Source organism: Phascolarctos cinereus, unplaced genomic scaffold (genome assembly GCF_003287225.1).
Source record: "Phascolarctos cinereus isolate Bilbo 61053 unplaced genomic scaffold, phaCin_HiC Scaffold_4;HRSCAF=312, whole genome shotgun sequence".
In the NCBI taxonomy this organism is placed as follows: Eukaryota; Metazoa; Chordata; class Mammalia; order Diprotodontia; family Phascolarctidae; genus Phascolarctos; species Phascolarctos cinereus.
In genome coordinates this window covers 173,764,338-173,783,355 of record NW_027555847.1, presented here as the reverse complement: position 1 = coordinate 173,783,355, position 19,018 = coordinate 173,764,338, and the positions used below count along the sequence as shown (strand labels likewise).

At 36.7% G+C, this 19,018-nt stretch overlaps 1 protein-coding gene across 4 annotated transcripts in view; it reads left to right on the top strand.

Annotated features, from left to right (window-relative positions):
- SNX29 (sorting nexin 29) overlaps window positions 1-19,018 on the top strand; it is a 659,946-nt gene that overhangs the window by 406,041 nt on the left and 234,887 nt on the right. For 3 of the 4 annotated variants that reach the window (XM_020978396.2, XM_020978398.2, XM_078152789.1), the window contains one exon: window positions 18,327-18,382. The exons of the other annotated variant lie outside the window; for it this stretch is intronic. In XM_020978396.2, the coding sequence (XP_020834055.1) occupies window positions 18,327-18,382 (56 nt within the window). The remainder of the gene's footprint in view (window positions 1-18,326; window positions 18,383-19,018) is intronic. 4 annotated transcript variants of the gene reach the window in all.

Sequence of the window (19,018 nt, the reverse complement as noted above, 5' to 3'; positions counted from 1 at the left end):
AACATTATATAGTGCTTAGGTTTGCAAAGCATTTTGCTTAGCTTTTTCAGTCCATACAACAGCATTGTGACATAGGTTCTATTATTAGTCTTTCCATGTTATAAATGAGGACAGTGAGGCTATGAGAGCTTAAGTGACTTGCCTAGGATCTGACATAGGATTCAAATGCAGAGCTTTCTGACTTAAAGTCCAGCACTGTCGACTACACCATCTAACACTTGAGCTGAGCTTTGTGGAGGTCAGGAGGGAGAGCATTCCAGGCATAAGAATGAGCACGTGCAAAACCACCGAGGTGGGAGGTGGAGTGTTGTGTTAGAGGAATAAATAACAAGTAGGTCAGTTTGGCTGGACCATAGATAGTGTGAATGAGGAGGAACGATGTGAAATCATGCTGAAAATATAATGTGGAACCTGCTTGTGAAAGTCTTTAAATGTCACACAGAGAAGTTTCTATTTTATCCTATAGGCAGTAATGAGTGCTTCATGCTTTTTGAGCAGAGCAGTGTCCTGGTCAGATGTGTACTCTAGGAATACCAATTTGGCAGCTGTGGATGTTGGTTTGAAGAGGAGAAAGTCAGAATTGCAGAAGGAAGGGGCAGGGAGACTAATTAAGAGACTGTTGTAGTAGTACAGGTGAGGAGTGGTGAGGGCCAGAGGGCCAGAGCCAGGTGGTGGCCATGTAATTCTGTGCAGCTGATGATTATTTGGTTATTGTTGAGAATAAATGGTTCCAATCATGTTCTTTCTTACCAAAACAAAATTCTGTGTTAGGTTTTGTTCATTAGGTTGGCAATGTACGTTAAATGCCAATTTCATGTAGAGCCTTGGCTCTCAGGCTCTGGGAGGAAATTCCACTGGAATAGATCACAGTCCTTTCTCTCAAAGACTAAAGAAGAAGAGGATATACTTGTGAAAAATCCAAAATAATGCCGACGGTGAAATTATACAAACAAGTGCAAATTAATACAGCTGTAAGGCTCTACAGTATTTACAAAGGTCTTGGATGCTGGAAGGAGAGAAAGAGAGAGAGAGAGAGAATGGGAGCCATTTGTGACTAGAGACATTTCATCAGCTTTACCAGTTTACAAGAATTACTGTAGTTCATTTTTTTTTGTATAAATTTTCCTTTCCTGATAAACATTGGCAAAATATAAGGGGAATAAGACCCAGACACAGATAATGTGGTATTACCTGGTAAATGCATTAAAGATTTGTGAAACAAATGATACTTGAGGGCTGTGGTAGAAAGCCTTTACCAACCAAGGAAATAGGGAATGTTTTACTCTTGATTTTGAATCTCTTAGAAGCTTGAAATCATATTTGAATCCCATATTTTTGTCAGTCTTAAGATAATGTTTATATTATCATTATTGAAGTGTTAGATTAAGATTGTTAAGTTATATTGAAACCTGTATTTCTTCTTGTTTCCTGCCAGCTACTTCTCCTCATCCTGTCTCGGAGGCTAATATAAATTTCTTTTTCTCTACACCAGACATTTATTGCTCACCTGCTTTTATGATAGAATCATTTATGGGAGGAGGTAGCTACTCCAGATTTCCTTGAAGGTGCCACAGTCACCGGTTTAGACATAAGCACAGAGTAGAATGAATAGATGAGGAAATTATGTTAACACTATCAGTTTAACAAATATTTGTAAAATATTTAAACTGTGTAGAGGGCACTGTGCTAGATGCTGAGCATACAAAAGATGTAACCAGCATAGTCATTGTCCTTTATGAGGTATTAACAGTCTGCTGGGGTATGAAATACTATAAGTATATAAGTGAATATAATACCAAGTTGAATGCGATGGGGATAAAAGAGAGATCCAGACAAATCATAATAGGGAAACTTGGTGAAGAAGATAGCACTTTAAGCTGGGAGAATGAGGAAAAACTTCATAGGAGAGGGGGCACCTGACCTGGACCTTGAAAGAAAAGATTTTTAACAGATAATTATTAGAAAGGGATACATTCCAGGCATAAGAGAAGACATTCACTAAATTAGTTCTGAGGAGATGACAGGATGAGATAAGAGGATATGTAGCAGTCAAGTCTGGTGGTTATTTAGAGTGTGTTAAGGCAAGTAATCTATGGAAATATAGATTAGAACCAGGGTGAGGAGTTTCTTTTTATGCTTGAGGCAAGAGGGAGTCATTGAAGATTTTTGAGTGACAGAGTGATGTGGTCAGACTTGTAGATTAGGAAAATTAGCTTGGTAGCTGTGTGAATGAACACTGGACTGGAATAGAGAGAGACTTGCAGCAGGGACTGTCTGTCATCCACAACAAAACTGAACATTTATCCAGCCTATATCATGCTAAGTGCAGAGTTTGGATAAGACCTACTCTCTACCTTTGTACTTATAGTGAGAGAAGATTAGAATAGTTACTATTACATGATAAGTGCATTAAAGAGTTTTGTCTTGTTTTTTAAAGCATGATGTGAGCTTTTGTGGATGATCAAGGAAATCTTCAACCTCACAGATAATACTTTTATGAAGGGCTTTGGAAAAAGCAAGAGAACGTTGACTTAGGTTCTTCCCCCCAACCCCCTTCAGTCATTCAGTATTTTACAAGTACTTGTGTCCATGGTTTATTGTTCAGTCCTTTTTCAGCTGTGTCTGACTCTTTGTGACACATTTGAAGTTTTCTTGGCAAAAATACTGGAGTGGTTTGCCATCTCCTTCTTCAGCTCATTTTACAGTTGAGGAACTGAGGCAAACAGGGTTAAATGACTTGCCCAGGGTCACACAGCTAGTAAATGTCTGAGCCCAGATTTGAACTCAGAAAGATGAGTCTTCCACACAGCACTCTTATCCATTACACCATCTAGCTACTCATGTGTTCATGGTACTAAGTGTACCGCTGAAGATACAGTGAAGTAGAAGAGATGGATTTCACCTCCTAGGTCCATCCTAATGGAAGAAAAATGTCCTAAAAGTTAAATATCAATATACAACATGATGATGTAGACTCTTAGTTCCAGCTTGTTTTAAGATTCTGGCCGTGTACCACTTGGGAATCTGAAGAAGAAGTCCGTTTCAGTTTCAGTTTATAAGCAGGATGTTTGTATTTTCTTTCAGTGGCTCTCAGGTTAACCGGAGTGCTCTGTATGGGGTGGATGAAACTCCAGTTTTGTTTTTATTTTTGGGATGTCTATTGCTACCATTTATAGATCTTGACACAGCTCTCAGAAAGTGTGAGGGGGCCGTTCTTGTGGTTGCCTCAGCTTTTGCACATTGAAGGCCTTTCACTCCATGCAGGGGAGCAGAATCTCTGGAGTTTCTTTCCTCTGGAGCAGCTAGACAGGGCTGGCATTTAAAATCTCAAAACAATTGGCTGGGCTGGAAATGATCCTCTTATTCCCCAAACAGGAAGAATAGCAGTCATGACTTTTTTGTAGCCTGTGGTCCTGTACATTCTGCATGGTTTTAGTAGAGGACTGAGGCTCAATGAGGGCTCTTTATGTCATGGGCAGATGCATTTTTATAAATCTTTGTCCCTTAGAAAGCACGACTGACTCTTTCCTGAGAACTTTCCCTTTGAAGTGTTAGTCGAGTCACTAGAACTTACAGAAACTTTGCACAGAAGTGCTATGTGGTCTGGACTGAGTAACTTTTTAGCTGCTTTAATCCAGTCTCAAATAATATCAGTATGAAGAGCAATCAGGTTGCAAATGGGGGGAAAGCATCATGCTGAGGAAGATATGATTATAAAGCGGGTAGAAAATTGCAGAACGGTTTACGTCTTTAATTAGCTGCTCTTCGTCATTTATCGCTTATTGACTAGAGACAGATTTAAAATTAGGGAGATTTATCTCTGGCAGGGACATTTGCGCTTCTGATTTTTGTTGGGGATGGTTTCAGTCTCTAATTGAAGGTTTCGGTGATTGGTTTCAGAAGTCATCAATCTCAAAGAGTAGGCGCTGCCGAGCAGTGATGAAGTCATTGTTTAGTGGGTCACAGCAGGTTTGTGTCAGTGAAGTGTTTATTCCTCATGCACTTCATCCAGAAGGCTGCATTTTGAAGACACCAAGGGTCTCCCACTGCTTTATGGCACAGAGCAAGTGGGCTGGGAGGAAGGTTTGTCATGTGACTCAGGTCATGTTGTCAGAGGAATGATGGGGGAAGTGGACTCTCGAGCATTCTTTTCTCATTGACTCATTGTGTCCTTGGACAGTCTCTTGACCTTGCTCCTTATTTGTTGTATTGAATTCAGAAACCAATCTACTCCCCGGCAGAACCAATTGATGATTCTAAAACCTGTTGAAAATGCAAAAGCCATATTCAACTATAATGACAAAGGAGCTAAGAAGGAAAAACTCTATAGATAACAGTGTTCCAGAAGAAAGAACAGAACAAATAAAAAAGCTCAGCTCTCAGATTTCAATTACTGATGTATATAGTCAGCCCCTAAAATCCCCATTTTGTAAAATATGTTGGAAGAAAAACTGGGTTATATTAGGTTGGTTTTTTTTCCTCCCTCTTCTTTACTGAACCACTGAATAGGTCTGGAAGATACAACAGTCCAATGAGGGATGTTATCTTTCTCCAATGTCCAGTGCATTTTTTCTTGTTATATTACCACATTCGTAATTGTAGGTAAGGATTCTTCAGAATGCACCTGAGTGATTCAAAGGGCCTTTGGTTTCTGAAAGGCAGAAAATGGTTTCTGGGTGAAGGTGGAGGTTGAGCTAAGGGGAAAACAATAGAAGAAACGTTTTGGAAAATTTTAGAAAAAATAAGAAAGAAAGAAGAAAGAAAAAAGGGAGAATTTTAGTTTACATCTCTATGTGCCTTAGTATAGCTTTCTTTTTCCTTATCTGTGAAATGGGGCTAATAATGGTAGCCACTTCATTGAGTTACTGTGAGGATCAGATGAAATAACATACATAAATATCTCTTTACACATCTACATATATACCATGTGTAATGATATAAATGTTAATTCTTCTTATTATTAATTTCACAGAGGAATTTCAGAGGGAGCTGTAGGCTTGGAAAATGCATTAGGCAAAGTGAGAAGTATCAGACCCTAGCTTTAGAAATATACTGAATTATCTTAGCCATGTGGTTTCAGAGAAGAAATCTGTACTGCATTTAGTCCCTGGCAGTAACTGTAAATGTATTGACCCTAAGGGACCACCTTTCATACTGGTCTTTAATAACCACGGATACTAATGAAGGAGCTTAATTTAAAATATACCCTCAGTACACGTGATGCAGGATCTAGGCTGGAGATATAGTTTTCAAGTGGTAGAAATTAAATCCCTGGGAAGAATTCTGGGAAGGAAGATTCCGGAGTCATTTTGCTTTTATCTGCAAATTAACAGTGAACATTGAGCTTCATCAGCTGCAGATGTAATCATAGCACTTGTAATGTTAAAAATATAGTCTGTACATGTAATTAGCAGTAAATGGCTCATATGCACATGCTCTGATTGCCTTATCGTAGTTTCTCATTAAAGCAAGCATTTTCTCCCAGTTGCTAGCCTTTACAGATTCCGTCTTATAAATCAGCCTGTAGGGGAGGCCAGCCGCAAGGCCCAGAATTTTTTTCCTTTAATAATTCCTCTTTGTTAGTATCTGGACACTTATTTCCATTCATTAGCTGTTTCTGAGACACTGATAGGGTCATTTAAAGAGACTGGTGTGCTTGAAGACTTATTTCTCCATGGTGTTGGTAACATGGTATTCATTCTTTATGCTAAAATTGTTCTTCACAGAAACATCTCCCTGGGATGCTGGTATGGTATATATTGTTTTCAAGAAGACAACAATTTATAGAATATCCACAGAGTGAACATTGTGCAGTTTTTCAAAAGGAATGCTGTATTAGATCACCAGATTATAATAAGCTTTTGTTTGCATTATTGATTTTCTGCTGGTTAAGTATTTGTGTTGTCTTTTAATGTTATTTAATGCTGAGTTTCAAGTGACCATTTCAGTTGTAATTTCACCTACTGAATTTAGGAAAAAACTTAATGCCTTTTCATTCCTCTATGGGAAGCACTGGGAAATTGGCATCTAGTCCTAACACTATACTGGAGTTATTGTAGCTTGTGACTAAACCAGTTATGCAGAGCCTCAGTTTCTTAGAATGCTAAATGGTAGTTATTTTAATTATTCTTTGATATTTCAAATTGATGTTGTGAGATATGAAATAATGAAAAGAGCGCTGAATCTAGGATTCAGAAGACCTTCCTGAGTTCGAGATCCACCTCTGCCACTAGGTAACTATTAGATAAATTATGACTGTGCCCATTGTTTCAGCTCTCTTAAACTTGTTTTCCTAATCTGTGAAATGTAGGAAACTAAGTTTAAGAGAGCTGTAAGGTTAAAAATCTAACATTTTACATATGAATCTTTCTTAAAGAGAGGATCAAAATGAATATTTTTCATTTTTTTTGAATTTTAATTGTTTTTAAACTTTTTTTTTTACGTTATGATTTCCAAATTCTCTCTCTACCTTCTTTTCCTCCCCACTCCTTGAAAAGGCAAACAATTTGATAAAGGTTCTTCCAGGTGAATTTTGCTATTATTTTTTCTAGCTGTATAAATAATTTTTTGGTTTGGCATAGGTATGGCATTGAAAAAATATGTTAATTTAGGTAGAGTTGTCATTATATTGGCTTGGCCTAGCCACGAACAGTATGTTTCTAGTTGTTTAGATCTATTTGTGTGAAAAGTGTTTTGTAATCATATTCATATGGTTTCTGGGTTTGTCTTGGCAAGGATACTCCCAAGTATTTTATGTTGTCTGCAGTTATTTTAAATAGAATTTCTCTTTTTGTCTCTTGCTGCTGTGCTTTGTTGGTCATATATAGAAATGCTGATGTGGCTTTATTTTATATCTTATGACTTTGCTAAAGTTGTTAATTTTTTCAACTAATTTTTCAGTTGATTTAGTTGTCATCTGGGGGTGAAAATTCTTAATTCATTGTTTTGGAACTAAATATTTATTTTCCGAAGGTCAGTGGTAGATAAGGAGAGTGAAAAGGAAACATGTGAGAAGACTGCCTTACATCAGTAACATATGTTTGGAAACAGTAGGAAATTTCTAATTTGCATTTACGTTGACTGCAAAGCTGAAATTTCTCATTAAAAATAAATGAGAAGCATAGATGAACTGTCATTATCTAGTGTAGATGATATGTATAAATAATAATAGTTCACATTTACATAGTACTTTAAGGTTACAAAGTGCTTCACATATATTAATCACATTACATAATAATAATCATAAATAACCTTGTGATTTAGGTAGTGTAAGTATTATTATTCCCATTTTACAGATGGAGAAGCTGAGCCTCAGAGGGATTTAATGGCTTTCCCAGAGTCACACAGTTAGTAAGTTTTGGAGTTAGGGTTTTGATCCTGTGTGTTTTGACTCTAAGACTGCTATACCTTCTAATATGCCATAGTACTCTTTGGCCTTTTTGATAACATTAGATGAAGCTAGTAAATTCACCTGCTGGAATATTCTAAGCAACATTTCTAGGATGTGCTAGAATATAAGATATACTATACTTAATGCTCTGGAAACTATAAAAACCACTCTCTTTTGTACTTTATCTTTTTCCCCATTTAAAAGAAAAATATATGGAATGCCCTAACCTCTAACTTCACCCAGAAACCATTCCTTTATAAGGAGGATTCAATTTCCATATTTAGCAAATTAGGTTATCCTTCTTCAGAGCACATTTCTAAAGTTGAATACCATATTCTCTAATATTTAACTTGAAATTGGGAGCCTTGTCACCTCTGCTTTCTTTTTTAAAATCCCGTAGTTCGAATGTCCCCTGATTTATTGTTTATAATTAAAAAAATGAAAGTGAAAAATAGAGCAAGCATTGGGGCATGATGGCATTGGAAGGAAAAAATGGCCTGGATGTTTTTATGATCGTACAAATTAATAGGCTTTGACCAGTTGCACCCCAGTTACACCAAAGCTTCGAAGGCAATGTCAGCTAATCCAATGTCATTCCCAATTTTGTTTTTAATTTTAAAAACTAATTTAGAAATTTGGTATGTTAAAGGGAGTAATTATTGTGTTTTTCTCCAATGAAAACTGAAAGCCAAAAGCTAAAGCAGAGAGTCCTGTTAGTACCAGGGAAGTATATCCACACATAAAAGAGTATGAAATGTCTTTGGACAAGATAAATTAAGTGTTTTTTTTAAAATTAAGCAGTTTTTAATGAAATAGGTGAAGATATTTCCTTTCCTTCCCTCTTCCCCAACAAAACTGGTACTTAAGTTGAAAACAGCTACTTTCTTCTAGATGGTTTTTTTTTTGGTTTGAATTTTTTTTTTACCCTAAGATACTATTTTGCATTTTTAATAAAATATGCAATAATTGATTTGCAGCTTGATATAAAATATTATTTTTATGATTCTGCATTATTAGATAACATGTGAATAATCTATTCAAATAGATTCATTAGTAAATTTAGACCATAGAATATTAGAGTTGTAAGAGACTTTAGGAATTATTTTCTAGATGAGAAAACTGAGGCCTAGAGAAGTTAAATGACTTGCCTCGGTTGCATAGCAACATTAAGAGTAGAATCTACTTCTCCTAGTTTCCATTCGATTGCTAACCATGCTGCCAGTCTGCCATTCTGTAAGGTATCCCTTGGGATATTCTTGACATATTGTGGGTGCTGTTCCCAAAGGTATATAAATTTTGATTATTGAAACCTGGCGAGATATCTTGGGGTTAATAGGTTAGAATTCTGTCTTAAGGACCATGCCTTAAACCCAAGTCACTCTGGCTCTCATTGATGGGCCAATAATTGGGCCCTGATGGCTCAGAGTGAGCATAAATAGCAATTGTTTTTGTTTTGGCCAGAAACCCTAAGAGTCTTCCCCTCCCAAATTGTGGGGTTTTTTTTTTGACTAGGTAAAAGAGGCCATTCTTTGCCTCATTTCTTACCTAGCCTTAATCACTGAATGGGCATTGCCTCGATCAAGCTGAGACGTGGGAAAGGCTTTAGCTTAAAAAAGCCAAGGTTTCCCACTGCGTCCAGGGCCATCTCTAGTTGTCCTGATCTGTATCTTGCCACTGGACTCAGATGGTTCTGGAGGAGAGAGGGAGGCTGGTAACTTTGCACAGCCCTGCCTCACTTAAATCTAATTCACTTACAAGTCATGAGATCACCTTTCTGATGTCATGGTCCTCTTCACGAATGAAGGACAAACAACAGCAACAACATGATGGGACAACATTATTGAGATTGTGAAGAATAAGATTTTCTTCGAATTGAACCATTTGACTTACGCATGTCTGTTTTGTGGGGTTTCACAAATTTTTTTTTCCTGAAATGCACTCTATTTAAAGTTTTTTGTTTAAGTATTTGTAGACTCCTTCACTGTATTGTTGATCATTTTAGTAGGAAAGTTAAAATTATTTCCATTATTGAACAGGCAGGAAAAACTGAAGACTTAGTCTATATGTGATTTTGTCATAATTAAGTAATGGAAGGCTAGAATATGTGAATTTCTTTTCTTTTCTTTTGGCAGTTGTGGTTAAGTGACTTGCCCAGGGTCACACAGCTAGTAAGTGTCAAGTGGTTGATCTGAGGCCGGATTTGAACTCAGGTCCTCCTGACTTCAGGGCCAGTGCTCTATCCACTACACCACCTACCTGCCCCTAGAATATGTGAATTTCCTATCATCATTACCACTACTAGTACAAGCACTACTACTACCACCAACTGCTACTACTTACCTTTGGTCCTTCATACTTTGTTTATGATTGAGTAGGGTTGGATTGATTGGAGATAGATAAAGATGTGAGTGTTTTCGGACTGCAAACACCTTGGACTAGTTTGTATATGAACATTAGTATGGTTTCCCAGGTTCCTAGCCTAACTGAGAAAGCCTGGGCCTAAAAAAATAAAAATAAATCAGGCTGCAGAAAAGTAAGAGTTTTAGTCAAAATTGAACTTGACCCTAGGATGGTTAGGATTTTCATGCCATAATTAATTCATTACCTCCAATTCCCCTAAATATATCCAAGGATGAAGAAGGCAGATATTAAATTTATGTTACAAGAGAAGGCATTTAGAAATTATTTTTAAAATACATTTTTATTAATTTGTTGTTACCATAATTCCCCCCCGTAGTCCTTTCCCTCCCTGTATCATATAAGAAATAGTATTTTTTATTAAAATTTTTTTTAAAATTTAGTATTTTACTTTTCCGATTATGTAAAAACAATTTTTAATATCATTTTTAAAACTTTGAGTTCTAAATTCTCTTTCTTCCTCCCTCCCCACCCCCTTTCATTGAGAAGGCAAGCAACTTGGTATAGGTTATACATGTGTAGTCATGCAAAACATATCCATAATAGTCATGTTGTGAAAGAGAATATAGACCAAAGAAAATTCAAGAAAAATAAAGTCCGTATTCAGACACCATCAGTTTTTCCTGTGGGGATGGATGACATTTTCCATCATAAGTCCTTCAGTGCTGTCTTGGATCATTATATTACTGAGAATAGCTGTCATTCACAGCTGATTATCTTACAGTATTGCTGTTACTTTGTACACAGTACATTTCACTTTGCATTAGTCCATGCAAGGCTTTGCAGGTTTTTCTGAGAGCGTCCTGCTCATCATTTCTTACAGTACAATAGCATTCCGTCACAGTCACATACCGCAGCTTGCTCAGTCATTCGCCAATTGATGGGCATCCCCTCAATTTTCTAATTCTTTGTCCCAAGAAAAGAGCTGCTATAAATGTTTCTGTACATATAGTCACTTTTCCTTTTTGTTTTTTTAATCTCTTTTGGGAGACAGACCTAGTAGTGATATATTGCTAGGTCAAAGAGTATGGATGGTTTTATAGCTTTTTGGGCATAGTTCCAAATTGCTGTACAGAATGGTTAGATCAGTTCACAACTCCAGCAGAATTGTTTTTATTTGCATTTCTGCAGTTAATAGTGAGAGTAACAAATAGTATTTTTTAAAGAAAGGAAAAAAGAAGAGCAAATCAGCATAATAGGTGGATATTTTTAATTTTTTATGTATGACTGTTTTTTCTAATTACATTGTTGGACCCAGTACATATATTGTTTTCTGGGGTTTTTTTCTCCATGCTTCTCTGAATTTATCATTTGTCACTTATTACAGCACAATAATATTCTGTTATATTTATGTATCACATCTAGGGTGGCTATTTCTCAATCAATGAGCATCTACTTTGTTTCCAATTCTTTCTACCACAAAAAGTGCTGCTATTTTGATATATCTGGGAATTTTTTTCTCATTAGCCTCCTTGGGGTATAAGCCCAATAGTGGAAACCAAAGAGCATGGGCATTTCACTCACTTTATGTGCATAATTCCACATTGTTTTCTAAAATGGTTTTATTAATTTACAACTCTACCAGCAATGTGCTAGTATGTCTTTCTTCCCACAACTCTCCTAACATTGACTATTCCCATATTTTCTTGTCTCAGAGACATTTTTGGTTTTTGTTTGTTTGCTTGTTTGGGGAGAATGTTGGGGGGAGGGGGAATAATGATTCCAAAAATAACAGAAAATAATAGTGAAGCATTTCTAAAATACAGAAAAGACAGCAAAAAGAAATTCAGAGAGAGGGATAAGCAGAATGGTATTAGAATTACTCTATTAAACTTGTTCTTATCAGCAGTCATATGGTTTAGTGGGTAGAGGGCAAAGTTTGGGATCAGGAAGACCTGCCCCAAACACTTATTCAGCTCTGTGACACTGGGCAAGTTATTTAACTTATCTTTAGTTAACTTCTCTCAGCCTCAGTTTCCTCATTTGTAAAATGAGGATAACAGCACCTACCTCCCTGGGTTGTTTTGAGGATAAAATGAGTTAATTTTTGTAAAACTCTGTATAAACCTTAAAATGCTGTAAAAACACTGGTTATTATTATTTCTTAAAACAGTTTTCCATAATTGAGATCACAGTTTCATATGAAATTCTGTTTCTGTTTATTCTGTATGGAAATGATCATATTTATTGATGTCTGTCCAGTTCATAATAAAAACTGTTTTAGGTGATATAATTTTGTGATTTCATCAGCTCTCCTGAGTTCTATTGTCATCTCTAATATAGATAATTCCCAGATCTAGATCTATACCTATATCATATGTAAATATATATTTGTTTTTCTTTCTTTCTCTTGTCTCTTTCCTGAGCTCCAGTCCCACCCTACCAAATGCTTTGTGGACATCTGAAACTAGATATTCTATATACATCTCAAACTCAACTTGTCTGAAAGAGAATTCATTATAATTTTCCCCAACCCCTCCCATCTTCTCAACTTCCCTGTTACTATTGATTGTAACACTATTTTCCCAATCAGTTAACAAGCATTTATCAAGTACCTAGTATGTGCCAAGCAGTGTACTCAGTGCTAGAGATGCAAAGAATGAAAAAACATTTTTTTTTCTGTTCTCAAGGAACTCACAGTCTAATCCTTCAGGCTTGCAGCCACCATGTGATCTTGGATTCCTCACTTTGCTCACATATCCGTTCTATTGCCAGATCTTATCCTTTCTACCTTCACAACATCTGTCATATATGCCCCCTCCTCACTACCCTCCACAACCACCACCTTAGTTCAGGACCTTATCACTCCTCACCTGGACTATTGCAATAGCTTCAAAATTAGTCTCCCTGCCTCAGCTCCATCCCCATTTGAATCCATTGTCCCCTCAACTGGCAGAGTAGTTTTTCTGAAGTGTAGCTTTGACCATGTCACAGCACTTCCCCATCCTAATCAGTCATCTCCAATGCCTCTCTGTGATATCTAAGATCAATTATGAAATGCTCTTGGCATATGAAGTTCTTCATAATCTAGCACCTTCCTACCTTTCCAGTCTTTTTACCTTGTACATTCCTCTGCATACTGTACAATCTAGCCCATTGGCCCTACTTGCTGTTCCTTACACAAAAACACTCCGTTTCACCTCTGTTCTTTTGTGCTAATTAGCCTTCATTCCTTGACTGATCTTTCTCCTCACCTCCTGTTCTTAGTTGCTGTAAGCCTCAGCTTAAATCCGAACTTCTGCAGAAAGCCTTATGCAAGTCTCCCTAGCAGTTAGTCTGTTTTTCTCTGACATTGCCTTCTATGGACTGCATGTTTTTTATATGTACCTAGTTAGTTACTTTTCTCTCCCATTAGAATGTGAGCTCTTTGAGGGAAGGGACTGTTTTTGCCCTTTTTTTTTTGAATCCTCCCTGCTCAGCACAGTACCTGGCATGTAGTAAGTAAGCACTTCATCAGTGCTTGTTGTCTTGACCTTTCTTGATTTTATACCTGATCATTTGAACTTATCAGTTCCAGTAGGGTAAAGATCCTTTCAGCCAGAAAACCCTATTTGGTATTAAGATTTTTGAAGGAGAAGGGACTGTTTCACATTTTCCATCTGGATTGCAACAAAGAGGGAAAATTTAGGCATTTTTGAGAAGTGATGTAGACCATAAAAGCAGGAGAAGGACTGTTAAAATTTTCTAACAGAATAGTTATCTCTAAAAATAGCCCCATACTTTCCAACTCCATCTGTAAACTCAAGTTGTTGCCTTCCTTGAAATAAAATCATATGTTTGTTCTCCTGGGCAAAATCTACTACCTAAAGTAACCATATTTCTGACAACAAGTATAGACTGGGAATGGTGCTAGAGGACAGACTCAGAATGAGAGAAATTAAGAAGAATAATTCTCTTTGTTCCTCTATTTCTCCCAAGATTTCTTTTATCAGTCTCGAAGGGGTAGTTGCAACTAGGACTTAGCTTCAGAAAGGACCTTGCCTTCTGGTTTTCGACCGTATGTTTTTCTAATTGATGAAGCATAGGTCAGAACCGGTCTTAAGTTAGTTAGTACAACTCAGTTGTTTAACAAGTGTGTGTTAGATGTGTACTATGTGCAAGACAGTGCTGGTAGAAATACAGTTTAAAACAATAACATAGAGTCCCTGCCCACAATGTATAAATACCAAGGAGATATCTAGACAAAAGTGTGAGAAGTTTGAGGAGGAAGAGAAAACTTTCTGGTGGAGTGACCAGGATAAAAATTATGGAATTTTGTCAGCAGGGTCTTGAGGAAGAGAGAAGGCCATAGGATTACAGATTTAAAGGAGAAAAGGGCCTTCTACTCCAAATTCCCTCATGTTACATTTAAGGTTCAAGGAAGTGATTTTAGCCAAAGTCACCCAGGTAATAATATCAAGGCAGGGTCAGGATATCAGAAGGCAAGACATGTATTGTGCTTTCCAGTCACAGGGGTGGCCTGCACAGGTGAAAGTATAGAACAGGAATGGGGTACACTTAGAAGTTCAGTTTGGTTGGTATATAGACTAATGTGAAGGGGAAGTAGGATGAATAGAGGTAACACTAGATTGGAATCCAATTACACAGTGGCTTAAGTGCCAGGATTAGCAGTTTGTATTATTTCCTATAATTAAGGAGGAGTCTTTTTTTTTTTTGAAATGATGATCTTGGGGCAGGAGAAAGACATATTGTTAAGAGGATAATTTTGCTAGTGGTATGAAGGATTTGTTCGAAAGGAGGAAAAACTAAGAGGCCAGGAGCCTTATTAGGAGGGCATTATAGTAGTCAAGGTGAGAAGGGATAAAGGCCTAAACTAGGGTGATGGCAGCATAATTGGAAAAAAGATCCTTTGCTCTCTCTGGATTTCCATTTCTTCATCTGTAAAATAAGAGAGTTGCATTTGTTTTTTAGATCCTAGTGTCTTCTGTGAGATATGTAAGATATTATAAGGTAGTAATGGTAGGACCTAACAACTGATTAGAGGTACATTAGATATGAAGGAGAAAGAGAAACAAGGTGACTGAGATTTCAAGTTGCCATCAACAAGAAGAGGGAAGTTGGGTAGAGTGTTTGTGAAGTAGATGAGATCAGTTGACTTTTGTTTGGGGTGCCGGCAAAAGAACCATGTGGAGATGTCCAGCAGGGCATTTGTCATGACTCAACAAGTGGGATTTAGGAGTCATCTACAGAGAGCTGATAATTAATGCCAGCCTAGAGGATGAGATCATGAGGGAGATCATGAACAGGGCCAAGAGAAGAGAGCCAAGGAGAGAATCTTGGTGGATTCCCACACTAAGGAGTTGCAGGGAGAGCAGGGCACAGGGAACAGTTAGGCTTGTGACAGAACTAGAAGTGTGTCATTGTTACTATTATTGTGCAGTTGGCACAATGGCTTTATCAGAGACCTGTATGGATATTCTTTTTAATACCCCCATTCCTACTTCCAACAGTGGGCCAGAGTTTTCACATGGACTTGGCAGCTATTGTGTATGTATTTTTAGATTTCACTTCCTTTCTCCACATCATTCCTACTGCCTGCCCTGAAACCTGCTTTCATAGTGTGTTTTCTAAGATTATCAATTAGATGATGAGGTATCTTACAGTAAACTTAGAGAGTAGTGAGTGACATTTTCATTTATACTTATTGAGTGACAATTTCAAGTTTATATTCATTAAGTTATGATTGATGTGAAATGAAGGGTGAGTCAGAAGAGAGGCCTATAGCACAGAGAACATGCTTTTCCCAGTAAGTAAGTATAAGATCTCTGGGATTCAAAAGAGAGAAGATGTTTTCATAGAAATATGGAATTTTGGAGCACATATGGAATTTTCATAAATAACATTGGTAAAACCTAGCATTTCTTATAATTGGCTCTCTTCCTTGTTTTGCTAAAATATTCTAGGCAAAAACAGTTTTCTAGAACATTACCACAAACCTTTATAGGTATATTTTTGGCCAGATAGTATGATGATACTATGATGATGATAAAAATTCTTAAAACATTTAATAACTTCCTGTCAATTATAACTATACAAATATAGTAGTACCAATTGTGATTATCCAGCTGTATTCTGTGAAGGTTATGGAGTTCATGAATTATGTTCCTAGCTAGCTAACATGACACTCATGTAGGTGCAATAAATTTAGAACTGGGATGGCACAGAGAACACTACATAATTACAGGAGAAACTCATTTGAAGAAGAATTACTTGAAGGTCACTTGCTATTTAATCTGTCCAGAATATAACTAAAAATAATCATAAGTAAGGAAAATATTTCTGTCGAGAATTTTTACAGCATTTTAAGATTAAGCCATCATTGCTAATCCTCTTTATAATTACAAAGTAATATCTGTCATTAAAACAACACATTGTCAATAATGCTACCATATATCTTCTTTGTTTTTTCACCTCTGCCCTTCTTGATGGACATGGTAAGAATCATGTTTTATTATAAATGGTATTTGCTAATTTAGAACAGCAACCTTTTCAATATGCGTATGAAGTAAGATAGAATTAAAAAGAGTCAGTGATTTGTGGTAATATAATGATACTGATGCTAAACAGTTTTTTATTTCTACCTTCAGATCTATTTACTTAATCCTTACAGTATCCCTTAGAGAAATATCCCCTGATTTCCCAGATCACGAAGTTGAAGCAAGAGATGAAAGAAATTGCCCAAGGCTGCCTTACCAATGTAATCCATGTATAAAGCTAGAGACTTGATTTTCAACTCTGTCTTTTTAGGGTCCTGCTCCTCTCAATATAAATGAAAATGGTTTCTAGGAGGTGATTCTAAATGTAGTGTTGGAGTCTCATCCCTGCCCCTAGTGTTTAACCTAGCAGGAGTCTATTATAATATTGGTGTTGTGAAACAAGGATGTCAGCTATATCTGTGCTATGATTAGAATTGTATAGTTGTACAGGGAGTATGTGTGTGTAATTTAACCTAAGTTCTTTGAAGTTCACAATCATTTTACTCTTTGCCATGGTTAAGGAGACATACTCCAGTAACATCTCTTTATAGGGCATTTTGCTGTTTGATAAAGCCCAGTTTAACCACTTAGGACCAATGAATCTTAGGAGAACAAAGACCCTTGAGAATTTAATCTAGGCTATCTGCCTGGATCTAGAGAGGATTTTATCCATACTCTCCTAGACCAATGACTAGACTAGTCCTATTTTTAGATTTCTGTGAAGGAAAGACCATAGTTTCAGTGAGGTTACATGATATAGTGGAAAGAATGCTAGACTTGGAGTCAGGAGGGCCTGGATTGAATTCTGGCTCTGACATTTTAGTTATATTACATTGGGGAAGTCACTTAGACTTTAAGCTCAGTTTTCTCATTGGCAAAATGAGATTAATCATACTTACATCACCTACCTCAAAGGTTATTGTAAATGAAAAGCACTTTGCAAATGTTAAACGACTATGTGATTGGTAGTAGTAGTAGTAGGAATAGTGGCAGCATCAATAGTAGCAGCTATTATTGTTATCACGGTAATTCATCCAGGTATATAATACCCATTTTAGAAGAAAGATCATCTGTACATCTAACCTGAATCCTTCACACTCCAGTTTGTCCATTTCCTTTTAATGTGCTCTCAATGGAAACAGAAATGATCAAGTTAACAGTTTTTATTTCTTCTCTGATTTACTCAACTGATTTATTTCATTCTGTTTTTCTTCTTGAAGATTCAGCAAAATTTGACTTCACCAAACCAAATTAGGAAGCTTGGTCCAGAGGGGTATCCAGTGCCTGCTTTTGGACTTTTGTATTGATACCAGTGCTTTGTTAGTAAAGTGCAAAGTTCCTTTAGGACTGGAAAGTTTCATTTTCTGTTTTTGTATCTTCTGTATCTGGCACTGTGCCTGGCACATGGTAGGCACTTATTAATCACTGTTTGTTGATTAATTGATTGGTAGTTTCACTCCAGCATGTGGCTATTCCCCTGATGATCCTGAGGCTTATCACTGTCCAACCACTTAATGGATTCCTGTGTGTAAATGTCAGGGAGTTTTTTTTTTCTTATCCACCTCCCTCTGATGGGTTTTATCAAACAGAGGATTTTCATAAACATAAGCTGAGTTATCACTGGGGGGAAAATAGGGCTGTACTTAAGGTAGACATTGGTATCTTATCTCTACATACTATGTATGTGATGCTTTATCATGTGTATTTCTCATCCACATATCTGTTACCTTCAATCTAGGATTCTAATTAGTCTGTTATAGCTCCAAAATTACATGCTCTTATATGCCTATGATTATCTCAGTAGGATTAGTGACTTCCCCCCCATAAAGATAATTGAGATCTCTCACTGGTGGCATATTTTTTATTACTGGAATATGCCCCCCTCCATTATCCCCCAAACCCTTTATTGTTTTTCAGTAATAGCTTTTTAGCTGCATTCTTAAAGCAAAATGTTCAGGAATCATTCAGATGAAGAATTCTGCCATCATTATACACATACCATAATAACAGTTATGCCTTTTCTTTCTCTCTTGTGATGGCAGGTGCCTGGAGATTTGAGTCAAACATCTGAAGACCAAAGTTTGTCAGATTTTGAAATGTAAGTCTTTAGCATCTTAAAGATGCACTTTAAAATGGAAATAGTTGAATTTGGCTAACATCCAATGCGAGATTTATCCTTGAGCCATTATGCCATAAGGAGAAAAAAATTATTGTTCAGATCTCAAAAGGGTTCATCTCAAGGTGATCACCTGATATGATAAACATAGTCTTGGTGTTTTGATTTTTATAAACACACACATATGTGATTAGAAAAAACAGATGGGCTGATAATGTAATGATAGCAAGAGACAGTAGGTAAATAGTTTAAGTGACACATTGTTACCCTTCTACCACAAAATAAGAAGGCCTCTAACACCTTAGATATCCAATTCAATTAAACAAATGTTGGATGTTATATATGTGCTGTGCTACACATAGGCTACAAAACCTGTGAAGGTTCTGAAGATATTGAGATGAAAAATAACACAATCCCTCCCATAAATTTGCACAGAATATGGGCTGGATATACTGGTACCCCCCCTCATGATCTGTGAGGTCCTTTCCTCAAAGAGCTTATAATCTATGTGAACACAAATAATGATATTACTAGTGAGGATATACATAAAAAAAAGGTCAAGAATGAGAGATGAGGGAAGGGGAGAGATCCTACTTGGGTAGATTCTGTATGAAGTTT